This window comes from Heterodontus francisci, chromosome 5 (genome assembly GCF_036365525.1).
Source record: "Heterodontus francisci isolate sHetFra1 chromosome 5, sHetFra1.hap1, whole genome shotgun sequence".
Lineage (NCBI taxonomy): Eukaryota > Metazoa > Chordata > Chondrichthyes > Heterodontiformes > Heterodontidae > Heterodontus > Heterodontus francisci.
In genome coordinates this window covers 109985109-110008598 of record NC_090375.1, presented here as the reverse complement: position 1 = coordinate 110008598, position 23490 = coordinate 109985109, and the positions used below count along the sequence as shown (strand labels likewise).

General features: G+C 41.3%; 1 protein-coding gene across 6 annotated transcripts in view; it reads left to right on the top strand.

Annotated features, from left to right (window-relative positions):
* Window positions 1-23490, top strand: part of LOC137369997 (aspartyl/asparaginyl beta-hydroxylase-like) — a 295423-nt gene that overhangs the window by 119462 nt on the left and 152471 nt on the right. For 4 of the 6 annotated variants that reach the window (XM_068031905.1, XM_068031903.1, XM_068031901.1 and 1 more), the window contains 13 exons: window positions 719-805; window positions 3949-4002; window positions 4212-4265; window positions 6176-6223; window positions 6312-6356; window positions 6442-6492; window positions 10412-10465; window positions 14729-14773; window positions 17681-17725; window positions 18014-18055; window positions 18652-18696; window positions 18823-18864; window positions 19669-19713. In XM_068031905.1, coding sequence (XP_067888006.1) covers window positions 719-805; window positions 3949-4002; window positions 4212-4265; window positions 6176-6223; window positions 6312-6356; window positions 6442-6492; window positions 10412-10465; window positions 14729-14773; window positions 17681-17725; window positions 18014-18055; window positions 18652-18696; window positions 18823-18864; window positions 19669-19713 — 657 coding nt within the window. The remainder of the gene's footprint in view (window positions 1-718; window positions 806-3948; window positions 4003-4211; window positions 4266-6175; window positions 6224-6311; window positions 6357-6441; window positions 6493-10411; window positions 10466-14728; window positions 14774-17680; window positions 17726-18013; window positions 18056-18651; window positions 18697-18822; window positions 18865-19668; window positions 19714-23490) is intronic. The other 2 variants (XM_068031904.1, XM_068031902.1) reach the window with 1 other exon arrangement.

Genomic DNA, 23490 nt, shown 5'->3' with positions numbered 1-23490 from the left:
CCTTTCACATGAAATATTAGGACAGGTGACCAAAAGATCATTGTAGAGGTTTGTTTTGAGGAGAGTAAGGCTGAGGGGTTTTGGGAGGGATTTCCAGAGCTTGGGGTCTAGGCACAAGAACACAAGAAATAGGAGCAGAAATATGGCTCATCAAGCCTGAGTAGGTAAAGGCATAGCCACCAATGGTGGAGCAATGAAAATTGGGGAAACGCAAGAGGCCAGAATTGAAGGAGCGTAGAAATCTTGGGTTGTAGGGCTGGAGGAGTTTGCAGAGCTAGGGAGGGGCGAGGCCTGGAGACTTTGAGACATTGCTTAACCGAGAAACAATGCAAGTCTGAAAGCATGTGCATGATGGGTTAATGGGAGTTGTTATAAGGCCAGCAAAGTTTTGGTTTTCACTTGTAATAAAAGAGTAAAAGGTGTTTTGAGTGCAAGTACCAAAAAGATAAACAGTTTATAAAAAAAAAGTGGGCTAGTTTGTTAGAAGTATGAAAAATTCCTCCAAAGATTAAATATTCATATGTGAATCCAATAGGATACGAAATAATTTATTGTGTTTACCTTGGTATTTTTCAGGCATGAGTTTATTAGAACCTTATTTGGAAGTACTAAAATAATTGTTATCTTAGTCTTCAGAATTAAAATTGAAAAATTGTGTGAAGTTAACATTTGTACACGGTTTAAAAGCACACAAAGATTTTCTTTTATAATTAAATAGAAGAGGCAGTTAAAAGAGAAGAATCATCGTCAGAGAAAAGGGCAAATGAATTTGCTGGGGGTGAAGATTCAGAAGATGCTGAAGCAGGTGAGTTTTCATAAACTATTATTGGCATGGTACAAAAATCTCATTAGTCAATATGTTTCATCAGTGATGTATTCACATCAGCAAGAATTTAAGAATCCAGCCATTATTTTCTTCAAGTGCTTCCACTGTAGGGCAGCAAGTTTATACAGTGAGTGTATGACCTTGCAGACCAGCAAGATCCCAAGTTAATTTCTTTGCTCCTACTGATATTAGTTGTCAACAGAGGCAGCAAAAAAGACAACAACACCCCTGGATTTAAGAGAGAGAAAATGTAGTTAGGGTTCCTCCTTATCCAGTGACCCTGCTGAAAAGTGCATGTGATAGTTATTTAATCCATTTTGCCCTCCACCCTATCACAGACCTTCCCTTTTGTTGTTCTCCCCCATCCCCCTTCACTTCCTCCCCGCCGCCCCCCCTTCACTTCCTCAAAACGTATTACATTTCTAATATTTGCCAGTTCTGATGAAACGTCATGGATCTGAAAGGTTAACTCTGTTTTTCTTTCCACAGATGCCGCCTGACCTGTTGAGTATTTCTAGCATTTTCTGTTTTTGTTTCAGATTTCCAGCATCCACAGTATTTTGCTTTTGTGTTTGAATGCTTGGATCGTTGTCGGCTGTGATGCCTGCTGGTGTTGACTAGCTTGCCAATACTCACTACTGAGGCTCATATATAATTATCTGGGTGATGTACCAGAGAGTGACTATAACCCTAACAAAAAGTTTCCACTTTCAAGAGCGATTAGAAAATTTGGGGGAGAAAATTTAGGCAATGAAGAACTTGCATTTATAAAAGACCTTTCATGTCCTTAGGATGTCCCAGAGTTCCTCAACCAAAGAGGTGCTTTTGAAATGTAGTCAGTGGTGTCATACAGGCAAATGTGACAGTCGCTTTATGTGTAGCAAGATTCCACACAGTAATTAGATGACCAGTTAATCTGTTTTAGTGTTGGTAATTGAGACACACTGGCAAATCTCACCCACTGGTCTTCAAATAGTGCCATGGGATCTTTAACTCCAACTGAGGCCGCATCTGCCCACTGGATGTAAAAGGTCCATTTGTGGCAGCTTGCTGTGTTCAAATTGACTGACACATTTCCTATTACAGCAGTGACTACACTTCAGAAGAGTTTCATTAGCTGTAAAATGCTGTATAAATGCAAGTCTTTAAACAAAAATACAGCACTCCCTCCTGAAGTGCAAGACTAGATTATAAATAGAGGCATTGAGTACAAAAGCAGGGAAATTATGCTGAACCTTTTTATAAAGCTCTGGTTCGGCCCCAACAAGATTATTGCTTCAAGTTCTGATCACCACACTTTAGGAAGGATGTGAAGGTCCTTGAGTGGGTACAAAGGAGATTTACTAGAATTGTTTCAGGGATGGAGGATTTTAGTTACAAGGTTTGGTTGGAAAAGCTGGGGTTCTTGCTGGAGCAAAGGACATTGAAGGGAGATTTGGTAGAGGTGTACAAGATTACGACAGGTTTAGCTAGGTGGACCAGGAAAAACTTTCCATTCGCTGATGGTACAGGGACTCGAGGACACATAGTGAAGGGTTTTGCGCGAGAGATTCAGGAGGGATGCGAGGAGGAACTTTTTCACGCAGTGAGTGAGCAGCAATGATGTGGAACTCACTGCATAAGAGGGTGGTGGAAGCAGAGATAATGATTTTAAAAGGAAGTTTGATGGGCACTTGAGGGAATAAACTTGGAAGGTTATGGGGATTGAGCAGGGGAGTGGGACTGACTGGATTGCTCCACAGAGAGCCAACATGGACTTGATGGGCTGACTGGCCTCCTTCTATGTCGTAAATTACTCTGTGACTCTGACTCTATGTGGTCATGTTTCTGGAGTGGGTGAGAGGCCTACCACTAAGCCAAATTTAACACCATGAAGAAAGATTACTCTGGAGATGAAAAGACAAGATTGAGGGAGTTGGCGGTGCACTAGGCAGCCCTAAAGGAGACAAGATGCACATCTGGGAGAGCGAAATTATTACAGGGATGACAGGGTAATGAGTAGCACAAGGGGTATTTGAGGTGTTCTGCTGAAGGATAAAGAGTTGAAAACAAATGCGAGGAAAGGTTAGAGGCAGAAGTAGATTGCAAGAGAGATCAGAGGCTTGGAAGAAATAGGGAAGAATACGGTTTTTTTTCCTCCACAAAATGAAATTCTAGAATTCAGATACTGTGTTTTGGCACTCCGAAGGATGCATATAACATGAAATCTTAGTTTGATAACCTGACATTGAAGTCTCACAAGCCGAACACCGAGTAAAGCACCCGTTACTACAAGAAGTACCCTAATCCCAAATTTAGAAGAACACCCCATTTTGCTGTGAATTACATTTTTCATGTCTCACACAACATCCTATTAGCCTCTGAGTGCGATACCAGTTTATGGTTCTGTTTTGCAAGTTAATGACCATAAGGAACTGAATTAAGGCTGTTCAAACCAATGTTCCTTTTAAAATTCTGTTGTTGTGTGCAGGCAGATTTTTCAATGCATGGCACCTTTGCATTTTTTTGTTTGGCGCAAGGGAAATACTTAATGCGCACCAAGGCCTGTGTGGTTCATTCCAGGCTGCTGTGCAGCCGCGCATGTGAATATTGAGTCAAACTGGTAGTGGCAACAAGAGACTTACTCCTGTAATTTTGGACCAGAATAAAGATCAGATTCAGGGGCTTGTCCAGGTAAAACATTCTTGTTCAATCTATAAAATAGCCATCCAAGTTATTCTCATTATAAACAAACATGCACAGTTGAAGAGACCTTATCCCTTGTTGCATTTTCCCACTTAGAATAGATTCTAGAGAATTTCTACTTTATCTAAGGAGAGTGCAGACCATTTTGCTGAAATTACTGAAGTTCTAAACTGGTAGTTGCAAAATAATTTGTTTTTGATCTATAGAATTTAGTCTTTGCCCTTCTTTTGTGGGCAGTCCATTTAATGCTACGTCATCTCCACTGAATTGTACATATAGAATATATTGACACTTACAAAAGTAAGTAAAGATGCTCATGCAATAGTTTGCTCCTATATATTTCTGGGTGGTGAGGCTGAATTTTATGTCCTGCTAAATTTGTGCTTGTAGTTCATTTTAATATGCCAGTAAATTAAAGTTTTGCTTTGAATTTGCAGATGAAGTTAAATATGAAACAGCCGAATCTGAACCTGAAGAAACAGACGCTCCAGGTTTGTACTCTACACATTTAATTTCTTATTTAAAGCATTATGGAAATATTCTATTAATCATACAGTATTCTTTTTGATGAATTTTAAAATGGTGGAAGAAGAGATGATGTATGAACATGCAGAATCTCATTGTAAATGCTGTGCACAGATTGGTTTCAGTTGGATACTATATATTGGGTTATAAACAAATGGGTGTGTGTTTCTTACAGAAGAGTCTGAGCATGTAGAAGATGGAACATTGTCTGCAGGAACAGAGATTCTAGGTACTCCATACCCTGTTTTGTTAATGAGAGTTTCTGTTGATATGTGAGCACTTCATGGTGTTGGACAATGGAATAATTTAGTGGTGGCTTTGAAGCTGTGATTTTCCCCTCACACCACAAATGCATCCTTTTGGCTGTATCATTGTGGAAAGTTGCTAAGCAGGCACTATGTATTTCTTTATGTCAAGAGGGGACAAGTTAACAATTCAGTTAACCTATATTTGTCCACCCAGCCAGAGAATGGTGCAAGACACAAAGACCTAAAGAAGAAATATATTTAAAGGATAAACTTGTACATGTAATTTGTTCGTCCAGTCTCATAGTAAGTTAAAGTAGCAGTGTCCACATTGCAACACCTGGGTCGAGGTCTGAGAAACCACCCCATGAAGTGCAGATAGTTTTGGTCTTTTATTTGCTAGTTTGGATTTTGTGAGACATGAAGTTTGGAAAGAGCTGTCGCCTCATTTGGTGAATAATTAGCTGTCTCCTCTTTCTCAGCTGTCTGCTTCCTGTTGGAGAACAGATGTTCTTATAAATTTACCTATTTCATAAAATAATGGTGTTTAATGGCATTTATTACTAACAGTTACTCATGTATAATTATTAATAATCAAATCATTCAACTGGATGAGTTTCCACTCATCTTGCACCAATATGGCCTTGAAGTACTTAATCCTTAGGAGACAAAGGCATAATACTGTGGATGCTGGAAATCTGAAATAAAAACAAAGTGCTATTCAACAGGTCTGGCAACATTTGTGCGGAAGGAAACCGAGTAATGTTTCAGGTCTGAGACCTTCCACAGTTCCTGAGCCCAGTTCTAATGTAATCCCTAGGAGGATAGCTACTAAGACAAAGAAAATTTGTATTGAATGTTCGGTATCAGCTGAAGTCTTTGTCTCGTAAACAAAACTGACTTTTCCACTGAGTATGTCACTCCAAACAAAATTGATATTTCCAACCTTACAACAAAAACTCAAAAGCTAAAGTTAATAAAGAACTTAACTGTTCCCTTGCGCTCCCATTGTCGACCGTATCCACGGACATGAGGTCAGTCACTACATGTATACCGATGATTTATTTCTACCTCAACACTGCTTTTGTGCTGCCAGACTGCTAGCCTGATGTTCAGTCTTGGATGAACTGTACCTTCCTTCAGCTAAACATTGGGAAGACTGAAGCTAATGTTTTCAGCTCCTGGCCAAAAATCGATACTGTCCATCATCCATTCCATTCTCTTTAGGTACTGTCTCAGGCTGATCCAGACTGTTTACAAGCTTGGAGTCCAATTTGGCGCAAGTTAAGCTTCTCTGTATCCTTGTCACCATAAAGGCTGCCTACTTCCACCTCCATAAAAATCACACACCTTTGTCCCTACCTCAGGTTATCTACCACTAAAACCCTCGTTCATCCCTTTGTCACCTCCAGACTTGACTATTCCATTGCTCTTCTGGCTGGCCTTCCATCCACTCTCTGTAAACTGCAGTTCATCTAAAACGCTGCTGGCCATGACATTTCTCCTAAAAGGCTGTGCATGCTTGATCAATTGAAACTTTCAAGCTTGAGATTGATATTTTGTTAGGTAAGGGTATCTAGGGATAGGGAGTAAAGGCTTCTCTTGGCATGACCATTGGTGGCTGTGCCTTTAGCCGCCTAAGATCATACTCTGGAATTCTCTGCCATCTAGAGCCCTTCTTAAAAACCCATCTCCTTTTACCAAAGTTTTGATGAAACCTCTGTAATATCTCCTTTTGCTTGGCATCCATTTTTTTCTTGTGTCTGTGAAGCACATTGAGACACTTGACTGCATTAAGGGCTTGGAAAAAGTTTTGTTGATTTGTAGATGATGACTATAGCCAACATTCTGGCTATTGTACCCAAGTCATTGATGAGTATCTTATTACTTTCAGAGGACTCTGAACCTGAAGTTGCAGATGTATCCGAAGACAAAATTTCAGGTAGTTATCCTGTACCATCTCCAGAATAACCATCAAAAATGTAAAGAAAAGTCATTAAAATTACAGCAACACTTTTATTTCCTTTCAGAATCAGAAATGGGAGAGGAAGACGTTGATGATGACGCATTTTCAGGTTTGTGCTGCTACCAATAAATATATTAACTTTAACAATTGTCCACAATATCCAACCTATTAACAAAAAGTTGTTTATGTTGTAGATAAGGCCGAGCTTGAGCCTGAAGAGGTGGTTTCTGAACAAGATGTTCTAGGTATGGGCTGTGTTTATACCTTTCAACTGTTTGATCTTGCTTGGCAGTGACTACAGAGACTTTTTTTGAAGTAGAATTGAGTACTTTTATATGTGTTTTCGTATATATGTAATAGAGCCTATGTCGAAACTGTAATTGTTACTGACATTGGTGTAAAGAAAGATACTTGTCTAACTTATATCAACTCTCTCTCAACCATTGCTTTGGTGCACCATAGGAACTGCTATGGGCTTCACTTGGAGCAAATGCTGCTGTGTACTGTTCTCTGCTTATTCCTTTTGTTCCTCTGCCCTCTTCCCATACTCCTTAAACAAAAATCATTGTGCAAGTGTAAATGAAAATCTGGTCTAATACTACATGTAGAACATTTTTTTCAACTTTTCTCTGTAGTCAACAAAACACCAGTATGGTAACTTGTATGGTATCTCACTGTGATTCAAGTGGACTACAAAAATGCGGTGGTATAAGCACTAATTGTGCATTGACCTAATGGCGCTTCTGTCAGTGCGGCCAGTCTGAGGATGAAAAAGTTGAAGTGACTTTCAAACAGCCACAAATCCATGTTTCGCAAACAACCTTGTTATGTGCCTCTTGCTTCATGTTGCAGAATCTGTAAATGGGGCAGATTCAACATCAGAGAGCTATGGCTATCACAAAAATAATTCTTGAAAGCATTTTGTAATATAAATGTAGTGTAAGTTCTAACTGATGCTGTAACATTTTGAAGTCGCTCTGGGTGCTACTAACAACAAAGCTTACAAAAAAAACAGCCAAGTTGATATACTATGAAGAGTTGAAACATTTAACTGCCAGTTTGGAGGAAAGTTGCCATTGTTATTAATAACCTCAGTGTGATCGGTTCCTTCCAATTTGAAGAAAATCGGTTCCTAATCTGTCTTCAGGATACAGTGAACTGTGAACATCTCTCATAAATAAGTAGGAGAGAAATTATTAGGTGCACTCCAGGGATTTTGCTATGAATTCTTTTCATTAATATATTGTTTAAAAACATAACTACATAAAGGCGTGGATGGGCACTTGGGACTACGATGTTGTGGCCATCACTGAAACGTGGATAGGTGAGGGGGAGGAATGGTTCTTGGAGGTACCTGGTTATAGATGTTTTCATAAGATTAGGAATGGTGGTAAAAGAGGTGGGGGGGTGGCATTGTTAGTTAGAAATAGTGTAACAACTGCTGAAAGAATTTTCGAGGAGGATCTGCCGACTGAGGCACTGTGGGTTGAGGTCAGGAACAGGAAAGGAGCAGTCACCTTGATGGGAGTTTTCTATCGGCCCCCCAATAGCAGCAGGGAGGTGGAAGAGCAGATTGGGAAACAGATTTTGGAAAGGAGCAGAAGTCACAGGGTAGTAATTATGGGGGATTTCAACTTCCCAAATATTGATTGGCAACTCTTTAGATCGAATAGTTTGGATGGGGTAGTGTTTGTGCAGTATGTCCAGGAAGCTTTTCTGACTCAGTATGTAGACTGCCCGACCAGAGGGGAGGCAATATTGGATTTGGTACTAGGTAATGAACCAGGGCAAGTGATAGAGCTGTTGGTGGGCGAGCACTTTGGAGATAGTGATCACAATTCTGTAGCATTCACTGTGGTAATGGAGAGGGATAGGTATGTGCAACAGGGCAAGGTTTACAATTGGGGGAAGGGTAGATATGATGCTGTCAGGCAGGAACTGAGGAGCATAAGTTGGGAGCATATGCTGGCAGGGAAGGGCACGGTCGAAATGTGGAACTTTTTCAAGGAGCAGATAGTAGGGGCCATTGATAAGCATGTCCCTGTCAGACAGGGAAGGGATGGTCATGTGAGGGAACCGTGGTTGACAAGAGAGGTTGAGAGTCTTGTTAGGAAGAAGAAGGATGCGTATATAAGGTTGAGGAAAAAGGGCACAGGCATAGCTCTGGAGGGATACAAGATGGCCAGGAAGGATCTGAAGAAAGGGATTAGGAGAGCTAAGAGAGGGCATGAAAAATGCTTGGCGGGTAGGATAAAAGAAAACCCCAAGGCCTTTTACGCGTATGTCAGAAATATGAGGATGACTAGGGGGACCGTAGGTCCGGTCAAGGACAATAGCGGGAGACTGTGTGTTGAGCCGGAAGAGATAAGTGAGGTTTTGAATGAGTACTTCTCTTCGGTATTTACGAATGAGAAGGGGTGTATTACTGAAGAGGACGGTGTGAAACAGACTGGTAAGCTCGAGGAAGTGCTCGTTAGGAGGGAAGATGTGTTGGGGTTTTTGAATAACTTGAAGATAGACAAGTCTCCCGGGCCTGACGGGGTATATCCAAGGATGTTATGGGAAGCAAGGGATGAAATTGCAGAGCCGCTGGCAATGATCTTTTCATCTTCTCTGTTGACGGGGGTGGTACCAGGTGATTGGAGGGTGGCAAATGTTGTGCCCCTGTTCAAGAAAGGGAATAGGAACAACCCTGGGAATTACAGGCCAGTTAGTCTTACTTCGGTGGTAGGCAAGTTGATGGAAAAGGTGCTGAGGGATAGGATTTCTGAGCATCTGGAAAGACACTGCTTGATTCGGGACAGTCAGCACGGTTTTGTGAGGGGTAGGTCTTGCCTCACAAGCCTGATTGAATTCTTTGAGCAGGTGACCAAGCAAGTGGATGAGGGTAAACCAGTGGATGTGGTGTACATGGATTTTAGTAAGGCATTTGATAAGGTCCCCCATGGTAGACTTATGGAGAAAGTCAGGAGGCATGGGATAGTGGGGAATGTGGCCAGTTGGATTAAGAATTGGCTAACTGATAGAAGGCAGAGAGTGGTCTTAGATGGTAAATACTCAGCCTGGAGCCCAGTTACCAGTGGCGTGCCACAGGGATCAGTTCTGGGTCCTCTCCTGTTTGTGATTTTTATTAACGACTTGGATGAGGAAGTCGAAGGGTGGGTCAGTAAATTTGCAGATGATACAAAGGTTGGTGGAGTTGTGGATACCGAGGAGGGCTATTGTCGTCTGCAAAGGGACTTGGATAGGTTGCAGTGCTGGGCTGAAAAGTGGCAGATGGAGTTTAACCCTGAAAAGTGTGAGGTCGTCCATTTTGGAAGGACAAACACGAATGCAAAATACTGGGTTAACGGTAGGGTTCTTGGGCATGTGGAGGAGCAGAGAGACCTTGGGGTCTATGTGCATAGATCGTTGAAAGTTGCAACTCAAGTGGATAGGGCTGTGAAGAAGGCATATGGGGTGTTAGCGTTCATTAGCAGAGGGATTGAATTTAAGAGCCGTGAGGTGATGATGCAGCTGTACAGGACCTTGGTAAGGCCTCATTTGGAGTACTGTGTGCAGTTCTGGTCGCCTCATTTTAGGAAGGATGTGGAAGCCTTGGAGAGGGTGCAGAGGAGATTTACCAGGATGTTGCCTGGAATGGAGAATAAGTCTTACGAGGAAAGGCTGAACATTCTAGGCCTCTTCTCATTAGAACGGAGAAGGATGAGGGGTGACATGATAGAGGTTTATAAGATGATCAGGGGAATAGATAGGGTAGACAGTCAGAAACTTTTTCCCCGGGTGGAGCAAAGCGTTACAAGGGGTCATAAATTTAAAGTGAAGGGTGGGAGATGTAAGGGGGATGTCAGGGGAAGGTTCTTTACCCAGAGAGTGGTCGGGGCATGGAATGCCTTGCCTGGGGAAGTTGTTGAGTCAGAAACTTTAGGGACTTTCAAACGGCTTTTAGATAGGTATATGGATAAAGGAGAATGATGGGGTATAGATTAAATTGTCCTTGACAGAGGACAAAGGATCGGCACAACATCGTGGGCCGAAGGGCCTGTTCTGTGCTGTATTTTTCTAAAAAAAAAATAAACTGAGTTAAAATGATTGTGTATATATATGCTTAGGCAATGCTACTTTGAACTTCATTGCACTGCATTTGTTACGTTTTTCCCCCAGAAATATATGAATCCCAAGTGGAAGAGGATTTCTCTGACCAAGTGGAGAATGAAGGTGGAACATTTTGTGCTTGCTTACTTGTTGCAAAGTCTTTTTTTGTGTTCAATAGTTGACCGCTTTTATTTACTTCTGATGAGAAGGGACCAAATGGAAGTTTTATTTTGTTAACGGAGCATGTTGAAAATAATAATGTGTGCTATTCTTACCATTGTGTGTGTGAATGATTTGTTTATTTTGCTTTTTACTTTTTAATGAGGCAAGATATAATTGGCAACAGTCTGCTCAGGTGTTGCTGAGGCAGTGGCACAAGGTTTTGAAGCAGGGGCTAAGTTCTTAACACCAGGATGTTGCAGCTGGATTTCAAAAAGAATTGCTCTAATATGACCCACAACTGTTTTGTGTCAGCTGTGGCTCAGTGGTAGAACTCCACCCCCACCCCAAACCCCAATCTCAATCAGAGGTTGAGGTGGAGTTCCACTGCAGGGTCTTGGGCACAATGTCCAGGCTGACTTTCTGTTTTAGTAATGAGGAAGTGCTGCACTGTCTAAGGTCTATCTTTCAGGTGAGAAAAATATTATCTGGTTGTAATCATATCACTGTTTGTGGGGTCATAACACAGAAATAGGGGCAGGCATAGACCATATGGCCCTTTGAGCCTGCTCTGCCATTCAGAACAATCATGGCTGATGATCTGTCTCAACTCCACTTTGCTGCTCACTCCCCATATCCCTTGATTCCTCAGGAGATTAAAAATCTCTATCTCGGCCTTGAATGTACTCAACCATAGAGCATCGCAACATGTTTGAGGCGGCGCAGTGGTTAGCACCGCAGCCTCACAGCTCCAGCGACCCGGGTTCAGTTCTGGGTACTGCCTGTGTGGAGTTTGCAAGTTCTCCCTGTGTCTGTGTGGGTTTCCGCCGGGTGCTCCGGTTTCCTCCCACAGCCAAAAGACTTGCAGGTTGATAGGTGAATTGGCCATTATAAATTGCCCCTAGTGTAGATAGGTGGTAGGACAATAGTGCGGATGTGATAGGGACTATGAGGTTAATGTAGGATTTGTATAAATAGGTGGTTGTTGGTCGGCACAGACTCGGAGGGCCGAAGGGCCAGTTTCAGTGCTGTATCTCTAAATAAAAAATAAAAATTAAATTAAAAAAATAAACATTCTGGAGTAGACAATTCCAAAGATTCACGACCCTTTGAACAAATTTCTCCTTATCTCTATCTTAAATGCACCCATTATCCTGAAACTGGATCCCGTGTTCTAGTACCCCAGCCAAGGGAAACAACCTCCTGTTTCTACCCTCTCAAACCCCTTAAATTCTTGTATATTTCAATGAGATCACCTCTCATTCTTCTAAACTCCAGAGAGTATAAGCCCTATTTACTCAACCTCTCCTCCTAGGGCAACAGTTTGATTCTAGTGAACCTTTGCTGTAATTCCTCCAAGGTGAGTATAACCTTCCTTAGATATGGAGACCAAAACTCTGCACAGTCCTCCAGGTGTGGTCTCACCAAAATCCAATGCAGTTGTCGCAAGGCTTCCTTGTTCTTGTAGTCCAATTCTGTGACAATAAAGGCCAACCTGCCATTTGTCTTGCTGTGTACAAATTGCTGCTGCAATTTCAATATTATAACAGTGACTTATACTTCAGAAGTACGTCATTGACTTTTGGTGCTTTGGGACGTCCTAAGGCTGTGAAAGATGCTATGTAAACGCAAGTCTTTCTTTTGAATGGCAAATTAGGCATTCCAACGATACTATTTTTTTGTTTCTGATCAGCAGAGGAAGCATTTCACCCATTTGAAATTTAGAATGGGCTAGATTTTACTGTAGAAATAGAGGCTAATAATGCTTACTGTTCGTTTAAAAAAAAATGTAACTTGGACAGCAATTTCTAACTACTGCACATGGACAATTAAATGTGGAAATCAAGAAGTCAGGGCACCAAATGCATTGCCAGTGGCACTATGGATTTTGCTGAGGCATGATGTGCAGCAGGTCATTTCCTGCCCTGCAGGCTGCTTCCTCCGCAGTCCCCATGGCATCCCATTAGTAAAAGGGCACGTATGGCGGAATCCCATGTAGGCAACTGTGAATTAACACTATCCTGACATCAGACAGCCCAACTGGCAGCTGTGATGCCAGGAAACCAAATTTGGATCACGCAGATCCAGGCAACATATTCGTACATCACCCTCAAAGCATCAGGAACGGAGATCAAAGAGGGGCTCAGCCCTTAAAGGGACAGACACCCAAAGTTTGAAGAATTTTGGCCTTTGCAGAACTTCCGCTATTGCAAAGTGTCTGGAAGTACACTGAAGTGTTTTTTGGAGGTGTTATCCTGAGTTCCTCGATTTGGCAGGGAATGTTGCTGCATCTTCACAGGGAGGGCAGAGGAGTAGGTGACCTGTCCACACAAAGGCTGCAACAGGTATGGGGGTAGCAGTGGCAGTGCCTCTGGGTCTGCAGCACGGCAGAGAGATGGAGCAGCAGATGCGGAGAGGGGAAGCTCTGCACAATGCCCTCTGCCAACTTGGAGCCAGACCCCTTCATGCTCCTTGACAGTGACAGAGGAGACAGTCTGGCAAGCCAACCAATACACCCAGCATCTCGGTGTGCATGCCCATCAGTGTTCTTCTGTATGCTGTCCCATCAATGTCCTCATCTGAATCTTCTGCAGCAGAATTTGACTGTCATCACGCCCTCCATTGAGCTGGCACACGAACCATCCTTTTCCCCAGCCTGCCTGCAGCCCACTTGTGCCTCACCGTGTGCTATTCCCAACTCTATACTGAGCTTTAAGATATGTACAGTGCTAGTATCTGAAATGGTAGCTGCGAGTGTCCAATCAAATGATGGTGTTTCTTCTTCAGTGGTGTGGTGTTGCTCTCTCACCTCCTCCTGGAGCTGCTATGGCTGGGCCGACAGCAGTTCTTGGGTGTCTGTAAGCAGAAAATCCAGAAAAGGAAGTTTATTTTGAGGAGATGTGATGGAAAGCTTGCACAACATGCTGTCAGATAGCAGGAGGAGGATGAACTTGAGAATGGGCATAAGGCAGGAACATACTGCCACCCTCAATGTTCACAGTGACTGGATAACATAGGCTCTGTTGCTGCCCAGCCCCATGATGCTAAGAGCAGTCTCCTCTAAGGTTCAGAAGATGGAGGTGTCTTTGTCCCCCTACTGGTTCTCCTGTGCTCCCTCCCTGTGTATCACCTTGCCCTGCAAGAGGGAGGGCAGAATGTCAGTGATAGTGTAGCACTGTATTTGAGTGGTGATCTTGTCATAGCTGAATAGCAGAAGGTATGTGGAGTCAGCGACTGGTGAGTGTGAGGCAGGCATTATTATAATGTGTGTAAGGGTGAGATGGAGTTTCTGGATGTTGCGTGTGAGTGCAGACAGGTGAGTAATGGTGTGGGATGCAGTGAGAGGTGTTAATGGTATGGTAGATAGGAGATGTCATGTGAAGAGCTAGCCAGCCAGCCAGCATCATGCAGGACCCAGTTGACCAACAGCAACAATCATACAAATGAGGTTGTCCCACCTTGATTGGAACTGGCGCAGGGAGGGCACAAATTGCAACCACTGTTCCAAAAACTAAGGCATGCGAATTTCTAGCCCTTGCTGTCTTGAGTTACTCTGCTCTGGGAGCTGCACGATAACGGTATCTCAGCATTGAAATATGTGGAACGACATGAAGTTGCAGTACTCGCCCAAAACAATGCAGATGTTGAGGCTTGCCCATTCAGGTGTAAGTAAATTGTTAATGACATGCTGCTCATGCTTAATTACTGCCAAACAACACCTCTAACACTGAAAATTACCATTTACAAGTGTGGAGTCTCATTCCTTCAGATTTTAATTATTGGCGATTTAAGCACACTTTTTTAACTTCTCCTTTGTCTCTTATCTCTCCCTTAATCCCATCGTCATTCCCCTGTTTTGCTTTCTGTACCTAATTTGACACATTGAGACTGACACTGCCTGGTTCAGACACTGTGCTGCTCATTAATGAATCTTCAGTCTGATTAATTAAGGGGTTAGACAGTTTTTTTTCCCTGTTCACACAGGTCCCAGATTCCCTGAAGAGGCTCCTGTGCCATTATAACTCACAATTTACTGTTAAGTTGCAGTACAAAATCACATAGCCTGAGTGCAAATGTAATAAATGTCAGGTGCTGCTCGTTTTCCAATGAGCGCAAAATCTGGCCCATACTCTAAATTGAAACTATATATAAATTCTTAGGAATTGACCAGCTCTGGATTATCAGCTATATTTATGTCGCTTGTTAACTACTGTATTTTACTTGCAGATGAAATGGAGGAGGAGCTGCTAATGAGTGACGAATTCATTGAAGGTATATCTTGACTTGTAGCACAAGATAGCATTTTCCATTTTGTTTTTGTATTGCCCTTTAATGTGTTGAGTGGAGGAATAGTTAGGCAGTTGGGGTCTTTCACACTTAGTGGCAAGCTGGAGTATACACGGTTTTATCATTAGTGTTGTACCATGTAATACACAATACATTATAGTAGATCTTATATTGTATTGTGCATGGAGAAAAATAACTAAATCTCTTCCTTTTAAATTTTCTCTCTGCTTTTTATTGTTTGCCTCCCATCTCACTTTTGCTCTGTTTCTCTTCGTCACATTCTGTCTCCTTTCCATTCCTTCACCAGCGCATCAGTGTTTAACAGTTTTTTGCATTGATCCTAACTTGCTCTTTCTGTAAATCTCTTCACTCCTGTCTCCTTTTCCTTTTGTCTCCAGTGTCTGTCTGGCTTTCATACATGTTCCTTTACTGATTTTACTCAATGGTGTGGAAATTGGTTATGGCCTGGTTTCAGGTTTGTAACCGACAGCATAGTAACAGTGCACACACCAACCGAGAGATCCCAGGCCAGACCAAAATTGGCCCTTCGGGTCTCGTTTACATTTCTCGTGAGCTGCCAATGCCTGTTGTAATTAGACAAGCAGCGTGCTCATTTTACATTGGCCAATATCTGGTCACTTATTTTGCCGGCATCAACCCCAGGATAAGTCCTCAAAGGGTCTAAGAAAGCGGATGCATTGAGGACCAATTTTTACCCCAATATCCGATCTCTTTCTATCATTTTTAAAGCTCAATGTCCGCAGAAAGTTGGAAGGCAACATGTATATGGTTGGAGGAGAAAGTGGGAAGAGACGGTTGCAGAGGCAGTGTAAGATGGGCTGTTGAGAAAAAAGGTGAGGTGCAAACTGAGGTATAGGGTGCAAGTGTTTAAGGTTAGGGTTGAGGTTGAATAATGAGAGGGAGCAGGTAGAAAGGAGTGGGAAAGGGGTTGGACCTATAAGGTATTGTAGGGTAATGAAGCATTCAATTGGATTGTAATTTAGGGCTATGGGGATTTTACAGTGCTGGGTCCAGCAGCACTTATGTGGGGGAGCTTTGGTATGGGAATACAGCAACTGTGGACTTGAAGCATTGAGGTCGGCATACTTGGGGGTAAAGGAGCACTCAAAGAATCTGAGGACTCAGGAAGTTAGCAATTGGGGGAGTAGCAGGGTTATGGAGTGAAATGGGACTGTGTTTTGGAAGTTAAGGAAGATGGGGTCAGTAACAATTTAAAGGGAGGGAGATAGGGCTGGAAACGTTAAGGGTGTGGAGCTGGAAGGAATTTAAAGTGCAGAAGGGCCCAGAGTACAGACTCAGATCCAGGATTAGTTAAAACATGAATGGAGCACAGATGCTGCACCAAAGTTGGTTGTTGCATCTAGAGCACATGAGGCTGCAGGGAAAGAACTGAAGAGGTTGTGAAGTTTTTAGATGGAAGTGGGCCAGAATTGTTGGAAGAGTGAGAATTGTTAAAATGGAATATGCATCTCTTGAGAGGGGCAAGGTTTGACAGCATGCAATTTTGTTTGAGCAAAATATTTTTTTCTATCTATAAAACAGCCAACCTGTTTATAGCTTGCTTAAGCAGTGTGTACTTCAATGTTTACATGTTTTCAATTCACTTTTCAACTGTTATGGTGCTGATATCAGGTCTAATGCAGTAGTTCTGAAATATTTTAACTAATCAATTAAGGCTTTAATAAAAACTGATCTTTATTATCTGTCTCCTCCTTCACCTTTCCAAACTCTCCCCACCATCACCACCAACTCGCTTTCTGATCCCTGACTCAGAGTGTCTTGTCTCATCCAGAGTCATTCCCAAACCAAGCTATGTGACCTAAGCAAACAGTTTCTTGGCTGGGAGGAGGGACAGACTGGGAATGACTCCAGGCAGTTGGGTTGGGTTGAAATGCAGTAAACTTGGATGCATCAGTCGACCAGGAACAACTGTCGTCAGATTGTCACAATTTTGCAGAAGTGATGGGTGTGCTTTGATTTATATAGGCTGCAGGCATCTGAGAGTGAATTGGCCATTATAAATTGTCACCAGTATAGGTAGGTGGTAGGGGAATATAGGGACAAGTGAGAATGTGGTAGGAATATGGGATTAGTGTAGGATTAGTATAAATGGGTGGTTAATGGTCGGCACAGACTCGGTGGGCCGAAGGGCCTGTTTCAGTGCTGTATCTCTAAATCTAAAAAAATCTAAATCTATAATTTAAGATGCAACCAACATAGTAAAGTACTATTATTTTTCAACAAGGAGGAAATTTCAAGATGGAATTTAGTTGGTTGCTTCCCACTACTGACCTGTTCAGGATTTCTTTTGAAAGTACATGATAACCCTGCTTTCTGCTGCTTTCTTGTTGCTTCTTGTTGAATGAATCAAATGGCTTTTGATTTCTTTGTTTAATTAAACAGTTTTTTTTTATGGCAATTTAAAATGATATTCTCATTTTAGTCAGTCACTGATTTTTGTTCTACTGATGTCTAATGCTCCAAGATGCAATACTTTTGAAAGCATTGGCGGCCAGAGTTCTAAATATATCAGTAGCAACTGGTTATTTTAAGATTTGGCTTGGTGTCAAATTTTGTTTGATAATGCTCTTGTGAAGGCCGTGTTACTATGTTAAAGGCCCCATATAAATGCAAGTTGTTCATGAGAATGAATACAATGGCTAGATCAGCTTCTTGTATTTGAGTATAAGTACGTTCAATTAGTTTTAAACTGAAAGGTTACTAGTGAGATACAATGTTCACTTGGCAATGTACTAATAGGAATGCCAGCATACCTGAACTGTTTCCCAGTAAGAGTCTTTTCAGGAACAAAGTAAGAAAGCAAAGATTTGAGGGGAAAGTTCTATTTTTTTTTAAATTCATTTGTTGCAGAAACTGATGACCCAGAGCCTGAAGATACAGTGGAAGAGTTTTATGGTAAGTGCCTTTTTGCTCTTCATACCTCTTACAGGCAAATGTAATATTTGAACAAAGTTAAACAGCTGTATGTTTGTTTTTTAAAAGAAATAAATTTATGGCCACCTTGTGGTTACATGAAAGATTGCAGGTTTAAGAATGAAATAATATTTTGTTCCTGCAAAAGTCTACTGGGCCCAGCAAGCCCAATGCTTTTTCAACTGTGATGGGTAGTGGAGTGGAAAAACATAGACTGAAAATATCAGTTTAAAGCTGGATTTTAACTATTTTCAAATTGTTTCCTACTAGCTGAAGAACCAGAGTATGTTCCAGAGACTGAAGACATACAAGGTTTGCTTACTCCCTTAAACAGTCTATGTACTATGATTGTACTATGAGAAGTCTAGCAGTTGCTACACTGATTCCCAACTAGATCAGATCCCACAGTGAGGGTTATCTATTCTGGAATTCAGTGCCAACTTTGGGGGGAATAAAAACAATGTTTCATACCCCAACCCACCAAAATACAACTAATAGTTCTCAGCTTTGATTTAGAAATAAAGTTGCGTGAAACCTACCACCACAAAGTATTGGACCTTTTCTTGGGCCATTTCTTCTCTTTTCCCCATGTAAAAGGAGGTATGTTTCATGGTGCAGTATATTGTATTACCTGTAAAGAATCGTGTGATCAATAACTAAAATATATGCACTTTGTCTTGTGAATATTTGTGACACACTTAGTATTTTTAGCTGTGCTCAAACTGATTTTTCTCCCCTTTTCAGATTCTTAGATATATTAAATTAGCTCATAGCCCTCTAAAGTGATTCCATCCCTGCTAGGCCATTGAAAGGTGCTCTAACCTACAATTTTTATGGATCCTTTATTAAAATTATATTTGTGGTCTATGCACTGCCTTTGACCCTGTTGGCCTGTGTTTTTTTTTCAGAAATGTCTCCTGTTCTTCAAAATACAGATGAAGATAGCCAATCAGGTTTGTATTTAGATTTTTAACTGGCTTTCAGATTTTTTAAAAATTAAAACAAAATCTAACATTATCTGCTGAACATGTAAGGGGTGAACGTTATTAACAAAATGTCAATTTTATTACTTACAACAGCCTATGGATCTCAGAACTTGGATGTGGAATCTGAAATCCAAGGTTTGTCTGACTTGGCTGTCTTTGGTCCTGTCCTATCCTCTTGTAGTTTGCAGATTTTTTACACTGAATTTTTTTTTGTCTGACTGGGAGTGATGTATGTTTTAAGGTATTTTCAAAGGGTGTTTTTTTTTTTTTTGAACCTGCATTTGGGTACAATTCCATTTGTGCTGCCCACATTTCAGTTATCTGTTTCAACTGAACATCTTCATGTGTTAGTCTGAATGGTGTGTTGGCAGGTTAATTTGTCATGGAGAGTATTAGAATTGAGCTTGACCCTGTCCTCACCTGATGTCCACATGCGCCCTTTCCATCGGGAGTCATTGGGTAGTAATCATGTGCGGGTCCCTGGCTGATTTCTCCTCATTTACATTTCTCACATTGTGCCTTCCCCAAGCTCAGATCTACCAAGACTGCAATGTCCCAACTACCATCCCAGCTGAAATTCACTAACTAACCATGCCCTGCAATTTGCAAATACCACAGTTAGTACCATAATGGGGACACTGAAGATAAAAAATTACGCAAACTAATGCTGGAAATGTGACAGATTTCTAGACTTTGAATAAACAAAAATTCAGTTGAAGTGATCGACACATGAATGCCTTTGTATAGTGTGTAGTTTGTATAATGTGGGATCTTGGTTTTATTGTGATTACTTTTGTTTTGTATGACTCGGGAATGGCTTTGTTTGATCTGTTACAGCTGCTTGCATTAAAAGAGATATAGCATGTCCCTTAAGCTTTCAGCACTTTTCCTCAGCTTTGTACTTCTCACAGGCATTAAAGCATTGTTATTATTTTACAGTTGCAGTACCTCTTCCTGAGGCAGTGTCAGAGCCTACAGAGGGAGGTTGGTATCCAGTGTAATTTTGTGGCTATGAATTAAGATATTATGGTTTCAGTGTTACATATGAACATGAAGAAAATGATGGACAGGAAAATACCCATTGGTCCATCTAATTTGTGCTATATAGTTGTGATGCTCTTCTGGGAGAAACAAATCAAATTTATTATTTTTAACAGTAGTTGAAGCAGTCAATGAAACCCTACAAAAAGGTATCTATGATGGTAAAGTTAGTATTTTGTTGAGTTAGTATTTCATAAATAGCAAAACAATGCTTGTAGTTAGCCAGATGGAAATTTCAGAAAGTTCTTTGATTTTGGGCCAAACATTTTTTTCTGGCTGGCCCGTTCTCTAAATTTGACTGTCCCTGAGGTATGATGAGAGCTTTACTTCACTTAATCAGGCTCCTTTCCCAGACTGTACCCAACTTAACAAACCTTAGCAAAGTAAAGGAGACCTTAATAACTTGTAACTCTATACAGTCATGTAACCTCTAACTGGAAACTTCCACCTCTGAGTAACTTATCAAGTTCCCTTTTATGGGTCTACAACGACTCCTTATCCACCACATGCTTTGATGGATAGTTCTGGGGATGATGAGTCTTTGCAAAAAGAAATGAAATACTTTCTGAATCGAACCTATCTTTATGCTCAGTAGCCTACCATCCTTTTCCATCTGCATTAACCTGTCAGATGAGTCTGAGTCCAATCCATTAATCATTTTAAAACCTCTGAGACCACATTTCTTCAAAGTAAATAGCCCCAATTAAATAATTCATGGATTCTATCTTTTTATAACTATAAAAGAGGGCAAGGTTAGTTATCATCCTAATTGCCCTTCTCAGACTCTCGAGATCCTTCACCATTTGCAAAGATTCAAATTGGGCACAATATTTCAAGTTTGGATATACCTTTACCTGTAGTCATTCTAGCTAATAAGTAATTGACTCCCAAATCTCTTTCTTGATCTTTAATGGGTATGTCTGCATGGTAAACACATGCCTGGATTTTTGCTGATTCCAAGTGTTTGATACTGCATTGTCTACAATAATCTCCTAACTTGTCTAAATCAAACTGCAACCCATTAATTTTGTTTCAATCATGGACTTTTTCACATATTTTCATGACAAGCAAATTTAAGAGTGGTTCCATTTACACCGCACTCTAAAATATTAATGAAAAGAAAGATTGATTTGCACTTATATAATGCCTTTCACCACCACGGGGCATCAAAAAGTGCTTTATAGCCAAAATGAACAGTATTGTCAAAGAGCTGTGAAACTCCACTTGTGACCAGTCCTATCAGATCAACTCCTGATATGCAACACCCCTCTCATAGAATCATAGAATGGTTAGAGCACAAAGGGAGGCCATTTGGCCTGCCCATCATGTCCGTACTGGCACTCTAAAAGCAACTCAGCTAATCTCACTCCCCTACCTTTTCTTCGTAACCCTGCAATTTTTTTTCTCTTAAGATAATTATCCAGTTCTCTTCTGAAAGCCACGATTGAATCTTACCTTTTATGGGGCTACAGTGACTCCCTATCCACCACATTCTCAGGCAGTGCATTCCAGATCCTAACCACTCCCTTTGTTTTAAAAAAAAGATTTTCCTCATGTCCCCTTTGGTTCTCTTGCCAATCAACCTAAATCGGTGACCTCTGGTTCTCAACCAATGTTCCAATGGGAACAGTTTCACCCCATCTACTCTGTCTAGACCCTCATGAATTTGAACACCTCTCAAATCTCCTCTCAACCTTCTCTTTTCTCCAAGGAGAACAGCCCCAGCTTCTCCAATCTGTCCACGTAACTGAAAGCTCATCCCTTGTCCCTGGAAACATTTTTGTAAATCTTTTCTGCACCGTCTCTAATGCCTTCACATCCTTCCTAAAGTGTGGTGCTCAGAATTGAACACAATACTCCAGTTGAGGCCGGACCAGTGTTTTATAAAGGTCACCATAACTTCCCTTGCATTTGTACTCTATGTCCCTATTTATAAAACCCACGATCCTGTATGCTTTAGTAACCGCTTTCTCAACCTGCCTTGCCACACTCATTGATTTGTACACATAATTCCCCCAGGTCCCTCTGCTCCTGCACCCCCTTTAGAATTGTATCCTTTATCTTATATTGCCTTTACTCATTCTCCTACCAAAATGTATCACTTCATACTTCTCTGCATTAAAATTCATCTGCCTTGTGGCTGTTGATTCCACCAGACTGTCTCGGTTCTCTTGAAGTCTATCACTTTCCTCCCCACAGCTCTCAATGCTTCCAAGTTTTGTGTCATCCATAAATTTTGAAATTATGCCCTGCCGCCCAGGTCTAGGTCATTAATATAGATCAGGAAAAGCAGCAGTCCTAGTACTGACCCCTGGGGAACCTCACTGTATTCCTTCCTCCAGTCTGGAAAACAACTGTTCACCACTACTCTCTGCTTCCTGTCACTCAGCCAACTTCATATCCATGCTGCCACTGTCCCTTTTATTTCATGGACTTTAACTTTGCTGACAAGCCTGCTATGTTGCATTTCATCAAACGCCTTTTGGAAGTCCATGTACACTACATCATTCGCATTATCCTCATCAACCCTCCCTGTCGCCCCAGCAAAAAAATTCATTCAAGTTAAACATATTTGCCCTTAACAAATCCATATTGGCTTTCCTTAATACATTCACATTTGTTCAATTGACTTAATTCTGTCCCGGATTATCATTTCTAAAAGCTTTCTTCTCACTGAGATTAAACTAACTGATAGTTGCTGGGTTTATCCTTGCACTGTTTTTTAGAATAAGGGTGTAACCTGTGTTGTTCTCCAGTCCTCTGGCACCACCCTTGTATCGAAGGAGGATTGGAAGATTATGATCAGTGCCACCACAATTTCCACTTTTACTTCCCTCAGTACCCTCAGAGGCATCTCATCTGGTCCAGGTGACTTATCAACTTTAAGTATAGCCAGCCTTTCTAATATCTCCTTTTTTAAAATCAATTTTAGCTCATCTAGTGTCTCAACTACCACCTCTTTCACTATGACTTTGGCAGCATAATATTCCTTGGTAAAGACTCATTTAGTACCTTGGCCATGCCCCCTGCCTCCATGCGTAAATCCCGTTTTTGGTCCCTAATCAGACCCACTCCTCCTCTTACCACCTTTTTACTATTTATATGTCTATAGAAGACTTTTGGATTCCCTTTTATGATAATTGACAATCTCTTCTCTTACTCTCTATTTGCTTCTCTTGTTTCTTTTTCACTTCCCCTCTGAACTTTCTATCTTCAGCCTGGTTCTCACTTGTATTATCAACCTGACATCTGTCATGTGCAATGTTTTTCTGTTTCATCTTATTCTCTATCCCTTTTGTCATCCAGGGAGTTCTGGCTTTGTTTGTCCTACCTTTCCTCCTTGTGGGAATACACCTAAACTATACCCGAGCTATCCCCTCTTTAAAGACAACCCGTTGTTCCATTACAGTTTTGCCTGTCAATCTGTGTTTCCAGTTTACCTTGGCCAGATCCATTCTCACCCCATTGAAATTGGCTCACCCCAATTAATTATTTTTACTCTCGATTTGCTTCTTGTCCTTTCCCATAGCTAACTTAAATCTTATGGTACAACGATCACTGTCCCCTAACTGTTCCCCTACTTACACTCTATCCACTTGACCCACCTCATTGCCCAGAACGAGATCCAGCAATGCCTCCTTCCTTGTTGCACCGGAAACATACTGATCTCGAAAATTCTCCTGAACACGCTTCAGATACTTTTCACCCTCTCTGCCCTTT